The sequence below is a fragment of the Atta cephalotes genome (genome assembly GCF_000143395.1).
Source record: "Atta cephalotes unplaced genomic scaffold scaffold00078, whole genome shotgun sequence".
Lineage (NCBI taxonomy): Eukaryota > Metazoa > Arthropoda > Insecta > Hymenoptera > Formicidae > Atta > Atta cephalotes.
Genome location: NW_012130142.1, coordinates 254,449 through 262,845, shown reverse-complemented (window position 1 = coordinate 262,845; position 8,397 = coordinate 254,449). Strand labels below are relative to the sequence as shown.

At 29.0% G+C, this 8,397-nt stretch overlaps 1 protein-coding gene across 1 annotated transcript in view; it reads right to left on the bottom strand.

Annotated features, from left to right (window-relative positions):
• Positions 1-8,397, bottom strand: part of LOC105624437 (anosmin-1) — a 48,756-nt gene that overhangs the window by 16,291 nt on the left and 24,068 nt on the right. Inside the window, exons 4-5 of the mRNA XM_012205801.1 lie at positions 7,825-8,017; positions 3,902-4,237 (exon numbers count right to left, since the gene is read on the bottom strand). Coding sequence (XP_012061191.1) covers positions 3,902-4,237; positions 7,825-8,017 — 529 coding nt within the window. The remainder of the gene's footprint in view (positions 1-3,901; positions 4,238-7,824; positions 8,018-8,397) is intronic.

Sequence of the window (8,397 nt, the reverse complement as noted above, 5' to 3'; positions counted from 1 at the left end):
CTCTCTCTCTCTCTCTGTCTGTCTCTCTCCCCCCCCCCTCTCAAATGCAGAAATGACGGACTTAAACATTTCACGAGGGCGTTGATTTGGACCGTCGATGATGGAAACATATATTTTTGTCGATAATAGCCATTGAATAAGAATCTAAATCTTGTTATATTTGCAAGTTTTAATCTTACATTATAATTCTTCATTTTCACTGTTAAGTTTTCACATAAATTATATAATATCATTACATATTATTTATACTTATACAGTGCCCACCAAAAGTTCCGGGCCGGTTGAATCTATCTCAAAAAGTATGCATTTTAAAAAAAATATTTCCGACAAGAATTGTAGGATTTAAAAAAATCTATTATGATTATGATTCAGTTTTGAGAATTTTTTTCTCAAAAACATATATCTAAATAAGAAAATAAACAAATATCTTAATCAAAATATTTTTCTTCATAATAAAATCATATCAAAAAATATACAACAATGGGCATTAGAAGTCAATTTTCTTTTATCGGCGGTTATTGCTGTTTACTTTCTTCTGAAGTGAATTGTATTCTTTATAGATTTAATTCTTTTCATCAAAGATTGTTTTGGAAGTTTACTTTGGAAGTGTAATTCGGTTAATTCTTTGGACACAACTATTATTTTAAGGGGTGATAGTTTAATATTCGACTGGGACTAAAAACCAACTTTTTCGAGCAGATTTTTAAATTTTTAATCTCAACATCTTATTTCCCAAAAGAGAGCATTATATTAAATTTAATTGACAGGACCTCTTTCTATCTTTTACATAATTCCACAAAAAGAATTCATAATCAATATTTTATTGGAAAACAACTGTCCTTCGGATTTTATTTTTAAGATCTTGAAGGAGAAATTAAAAAATTAATTAATAAATCAAAAAACTACAATAATTAGCAGAAAAACATTCAAAAAGAAAAAATCAAGTGGTTTATCATTTCATTTATCAATAATATTTCTATTATAAATTCAACAAATTTATCAACGGCAAAAAGTTTGGCATTACAGTATTAACAAGTTTAATCAGTTTAATCAGTTTATCAAAGTACATAAAAATTCTCCCAAAATTGTTCAAAAGGAATATCATATACAAGATCAATTGCAGGGATTGCGATGCATCTTATATTGGTCAGATGGGTAGAAAAAATTAATGATAAGATTATCGTATTTAACATATTTGTAGAAGATTAACATATTTGTAAAAAGACCTCGTCTCATTCGGTCATTATCGATTATAGAATTTTATTCTTCGTAATAATCGGTATATGTAAGAACAATAACGCTTTTTTCAAGCAACGTGTACAAACAATAATAAATGATTTTATGCTCCTTGTCATGTCATCCTTATTTAACGTTCGGTACAACAAGAATTATAAAACAACAAGGATGTAACGTCCAGGGAGCATCCAGGTGAGAATCCGAACACAGCTTAATTAATAAGATCTCGGTGGTCTAATAGCTTAGAATGCTAGTACGAAATATAAGAGATCCGATCGAGATAATATTTTTCGCAATAAATTTATTTAGAGTTTTTCAGCACATCCTTTTAATGATACAATTAGTATTTATTACATTACGGTCTTAATAAAATCATTTATTATTGTTTATTATTGTTTATACACGCTATCTGAAAAAAGTGTTGTACCTACATATACCGATTATTGCGAAGAATATTACTAAGGCCTCGGTGGTCTAATAGTTTAAGATGCTCGTATAAAATACAAGAGATCCAGGTTCATGTCCCGGAGGTAACATTTTTCGTAATAAATTTATTTTATGTTTTTCAGCATATTAATATCCTTCTAATATGATACTGGATTAAACATCAAAATTTGTTTATCAATTTAATTTAATTTATGATATTATTTCAGTAGTTTAAATGCATTTGTAAGTTCGAAAAACTAATTCGTCGCGCAGTTTGAATAGCTACAAATATATGCATGTACATATAGAATTATTTAAGCATTAAAGCTCTAGCTTCGATCGTTATAGTAATATTACTTGCAATTAATATTTATTACATTACTTAATAAAATCATTTATTACCCATTTTTCATCCAATAACAATTCGATACAAAAAACTCTCCTTTTTTTGTCTAGCAATTAATGAAATACAAATGTTCAATTGGTTCGCAATGGCATTTTCTAATAATTGATGTGGAATCTATTTTCCTTCTTTCCCATATCATGTAAATTTAGTAACTGTTGTATGATTAATATTTAATTTTCTAGCAAGTGGATTGTGTTGGATTTTCGTCTAATAATGTTTACAAATCAGCATTTTCTAGCTTTTTTTTTATTGTCCCGAGCAAATCTTTGTTAACATTGAAATCATCACTTTTGAATCGTCTGAATAATATTCAAATGTCTTAATTGATGAAATAACATTATCATAAGTTTTTATCAGAATTCTATGACCTTCAACGTTTTCTTTTTAAAAAATAAAAGCAACGCATGTCGAAAATGTTCTTTAGGAAGCTCATTTTTTAAATGGTGTAAACACGATATTTACTGCATCTATTATTAGTAAATGACTAAATATCATGGAGAGTAATAATAAAGCATTAAGAAACAATAGCTGGATTGGAATGTCTTCGACAACACTAACATTAAATCTCTTGGAAAACCCTCAAAACTCCTAAATCACATTCCTAATATTTAATGATCTTCAATTTGATCTTGGACGGAGTCACCAATGTCAGATCAAAGTCACATCAATTTTTTTTAATTAAACACTCTTTTTGATTCCAGAATCTAATAACTGATGTCAAAAACTTTTCAAAACGCTACAATAAAGTTCATTTTCATTAAGTATTTTTCGAGTTAAAAGACTCGTAAGTTACATTATTAATATTATCTAAAATGTCTGATCGATGACTAAAATCTCTTAAATGTTATTCAGAATCATGCCTTGGATAATATATGTAAAATCAAGGTCATCGGAAATGATTTCTCTTATTTTCATTTTTAAGATCTTAAGATTTTCAATGATCTTAATCTTAACAAATGTTATCTAAGGCCTGAACATTCAAGGTTTTAGATATCTTAAGTAATATTAATAATGGCGGTTGCCATCGCTAGGCACATTAATGCCAATATGGCTTGTAAACAACGTGCCTAGAGACGAAGAACATCTCTTTGGGTGGTCTTATTCCGCTGCATGCTTTTATTTGACGATAGGTCGGGCGAATTTGACTGTTTTCATGAATTAATATCTCATTAAGCGAAATGGTATTGCAAAATGGTAAAGAACTTTTCGACTTAGTTTAGTCCGCTCTATCTAACACAAGAGCGCTTTGCCAAAAATTGCGAGACATTCTGTATATACAGGGTGTCCCAGAATGACCACCAAATATCTGTGTACTGGTAGAGCCGATTAAACTAAATTGAAAAGTTCTTTACCATTTTATAATATTTATAATAATTAAGATATTAATTACTAAAGATCGTTAAATATTGATTTTCCATATTTTTTTACTTAAATACTCAGTTTTACAGAAAAACAGCAAAAAATTTATTTTTTTTTCATAGAGATCTAGGAATTTTTTCAGAATTTTTTACCAACTTAGTACTGCATTTTCTTATTGATAATTATTTTCACCAACATGAGAAAATGCGGAACTAAAACATTCTGAAAAAATTTTCAGAATTATATGAAAAAAAATAAACAAATCACTTTTGTCGCTTGCTGTTTTTCTGTAATAGTATTTGAATAAAAAATTATAAAAAACCAATATCCAACGATTTTTAAATGAATATCTTGTTAACTGTTGCAAAAATTGCAAAATGGTAAAAGACTTTTTGATTCGATTTAGTTCGCTCCACTACGAAATATTTGATAATTATTCTGAGACCCCCTGTATAATATATAATATACACTCACCTTTCGTTTTAAAGGGCCTGGAAGATTGTGAGTATCCGCGTGATCCATTTCCATTGACAGCCGCCACACGAAACTGATACCAGTGTCCTGTTTTCAGCCTACCTCGAAGGGTCGCATGTGGTTTCGTTGACACGTGACATACAGTCCAAGAACTCAATCTAGATTCTATGAACCTAGGGCCGACCAAATGACGCTCTTCGACTAAATACCGAATATCCCTGTCATTGTCGTTAGCAGATACGTTACTGATCCCTGACCTGCTATTGTGCCATGTTAGAAGTACTAGATTCCTCTTTTGCTGTTGTATCTGTAGATTCTCGGGTATAACTGGCAGATCTAATTTAAATTGAACATCGTTATTCATAATAAATAAATAGTCTTACAGTAGAATTAACAAGCTTTTTATACATTTGCAGACTTTTTAATTAAGAGTCATTTTTTATAATTATAGCGTCGAATTCATAATTAGAACATCGAATTAGAGCACATTTCATTAATTTTTTTTATTTCTCACATATTTATGACATTAATTATCTTTGTAATTCATTTTTAAATTTCAACTCGAGCAAAACAAAGTCCATTTAAAATTAAATAAGGAAGGTCCTAATATCTATCCTATTATATTTCTACTGTAAAAAAAGATCAGGAAATTAGACTTCGAATTGAGATAAATCAATTCAATCTCAGAGTTAAATATAGTGAATTAATTGTCGGATCAAGAAACATTTTAACTTCCTTTAATATCTTTCTTATGTTAAATAAACATTTATTTGATAATGTTCTTGAGGCTTCCACAGGTGTTTTCTATATAAAAATTATGCGTTTCGCAGATTTCCTCTATGTCCAGATTCATTCTTGGAATGCCAACGTTTCATGACCTGCAGTCCACTTCTGAGTATCAGGCTACTCCTCGCCCTGATGAAGGACCTGATGAAGTTTCTTCCTCAAAGTACTCCATGAAAATGTTAGCATTTACAAAAGAGATAAGAGATTGCCTTCTGAAATTTGTTCGTAAAATTGGTTGTTATACAAGAAGCAGTGCTTAGCAGGATGAAATCGAATGAGACTTCATATGAAACTTTTATTATGTTTAATATGTCTTTTACTGGGACTTGATGAAAAAGGATTCTACGTCGAAACTTGCAGGCATATCTGTAGGATAAGCATGTCCTGTGGACAAGTATACATTGGAAAAACCGGGAGAATGGTCAACTTACCCTGGTGGAAAAATATTACTGAAATTATTATTAATTTTGGAACACTTTTCAATAAAATTTTAGCATTTCAAAATTTTAGCGATTTTTAGCTGAAAAATTAATTTTCAGAAAAATTTCAGCAAAATTTTCAGACAAATTTCAACAAGAATATCAGAGAAATTTTAGAAAATTTCAGAGAAATTTCGATTGTATTTCAGTGATTTTTCAGTATGTTGACTGAAAAATTCAATTTCAGTGATTTCAGAAATTTCAGCAAATTTTCAGCAATTTCGTTGAAATATTCCAAAACGTGAAATAATTTAGCTTTTTCCACCAGGATACGGATAAAAAAACACCAACGTATCAGATTAAAATACACTATGCAGTCGGCATTATTAGAATACAACATCGCATAGGACATCAAATACTATTTGAACAAAACGACCACAATAGTTAACATTACAACACACTTTCTAAGAAAGTATAAAGAGGCTATAAAGTATACAAATACCCTAACAATCTAAATAGAGACAATGGCAATGACAATATAAATAAAATATGGAAGACCATTCTCCCAGTTATTGAAGATCGACCGATTTTCCCCATCTTCTCTCCACCCACACCCTCATTCTCTTCTTCTTCTCCTCCCCAACAAGCAACTATATATAAAGAGAATAGCCCGGAGGCTGGAGAAATACCTCAGTATCAGACTGCTCCTCGTTCTGATAAAGTGAATTACAAGAAACATTGGCATTCCAAGAATGGATCTGGACGGAGAAAATCCGCAAAACGCATAATCTTCATATAAAAAGCGTCCGTTGAAGTCTCAAGAATATTATCATTAAAATTATTTCTATAAAATATTTATAAATTGACTAAATTATTATTGATAGTAAATGAACATAATTGTATCGTCAATTAAAATAATTTTATAAGTATGAAAATAATCTGCAGTAGAATAGATTGATTTTAAACATTTGACTGGACTGTTCTACAAAGTAACGAAAATTCAATGAATTATTGATAGTAATAATTTTGAAATAATTTCTACTTTGTCTCCAAGTAAAGTAGACTTTATAATTTATCTAATACAATTAATTGAATTTATCATTAAATGTTCGATCCCGTTATTTTGTAAAATGATTTAATTAATAATAAACCTTCTATCATATAGATCGAGTGATTAGTAGCCGTCTTGAAAAATAAATATTATCGCATGATAAGAAGTGTATAAAAGACCATTTGATTTTCGCTTTATATGGGTAGATAGACATTGAATCTCTCTTACACGCGTAATCTATTGATTGAGCTCTACAAAACGTTCTCTCCTCTTAAATTAAAGTACCGTTAATAATTTATTGAATTCTTATTACTTATAAGTCCTGTTACTTTTATGTTACATTTATGTTCATTCACTACATTTTGTATTTGTGTTAGAAGTGATCCACTCAAATTCTGGTTAAATTTTAAATTTTGTGTTGAATTTTTAATATATTCGAATTTTAATTTAATAATATGATTGTGTTATTTGAATACTTTGTATTAAGTTAAGATTTAACATTTTTCAGTATTAAAATAATACAATTTATGGATAAGTAAACAAATAACATAGAAATAATGTAGTTTTAAAACATAAATTCTAAGAATAAATGAATAAAATGTGTTTGTTGATTTAATATATTATAAATGTTAATTTTATTGAAGAAATATATTCTGTACAACTAGTTACATATTTTATATGTATATGTAAAAAGATATTTTGTGTTATTTCCTCTTTGTAACAGTAAATATCTGTTAAATCTATATATTGTAAATATGTAATGTTAAATATATGTTATCACAAAAGCATCGTCTAAACTACGAATGTAAAAATAGCATCTAATTTCAATTAAATTTAACATAAATATGTCAATTTAACATAAAGTTTGTTTTTAAACTGTGTCAAAGTATTATTTGCTTCTTGTGTTAATTTTTTACATAATATTTGTGTTACTTTGTAACATATTCATTTTATGTTAAATTAATACAAAAATTTGAGTAGACCGTTTGAGACATGTGAAATGTGTTAAATAATTTAAATGTGTTAAATTTTTTTTACTATATACCAGTAATGATTTCAACTTTGTAAAAAATATGCTTATGATTATTACCGCTCCATCATTGAATTATGTAAATAATTAGTTCAATGTACTTTTCTTCATGATTGGTTTGATCTCTATATAGATGCAGATTTATTATTATTACGCAGTTAAATCATTCTTATAGTAGTTGAATGAATATTTAATACTAATACACTTAATCATATTTCGGTCAATCATATACTTTGATTAAACTTTTGAGTATATTTTATTACGTGAAGTTATTCATCTAATTAGTGAAGGTATTATTGTGTAATTAGATTTTTATTCTTCTTGATTTGATTATATTTCACTTAACTCAAGTCGCGCAACCTCACATTTAGTTCTTTTCAGTCCAAGTATTTTTTACTGTAAACTTACTTTTTTTCAGACTAAAAGTCTTCATCTTTATGACTCGTTTTTGCAATTTATGAAATTGCTAATCTGCATGATACAGATACGAATGGGAAATAAATACATGATTTACAAAGGCTGTGTTCCAAAATGGCCTACCAGTATTGAAAACCTATATTATACATAATATAAACTGTGAAGCATTATCAATGTTGACAGTAAATTTGGGGCCCAAAATAACAACTGCCATACTCACCATTTCGATTGTCCAAACCAATGGGATGCATGCATGTGATGCCACAATCATGGGAACAACACTTTGCCAAATCCGGACAGCGGGAGTCATCGATGCAGGCGATCAAACAAGCAGCTTCGAAGGGCGTCATGGACATTCTCTCAGGACAATAACCAGGTTTCGTGTAATTCGACGCCAAGCAATTTTCCACGCACTACAGCATGATGACAAAATATGATGAGAAAGGATTCATTTAAACATATTCATTCCTAACTTTTTCTGTACATCTGACATTTTTTTCCTGACATCTTATTATTAAAAAATATATCACTGCATATGTATTTTATAAGATTTTGTAAAAAAATGTTTTAAACAATCTTTTTTAATATTTTACTAAAATTATTATTGATGAAAGCTGTAAAGTGTGTATATGCGCGCGCGCGCGCGCGGTGTGTGTGTGTGTGTGTGTGTGTGTGTGTGTGTGTGTGTGTGTGTGTGTGTGTGTGTGTGTGTGTGTGTGTGTGTGTGTGTGTAGTATATTATTTNTTTTTTTAGTTTATTATTTATTTACTTTACTTTACGTTACTACGTACG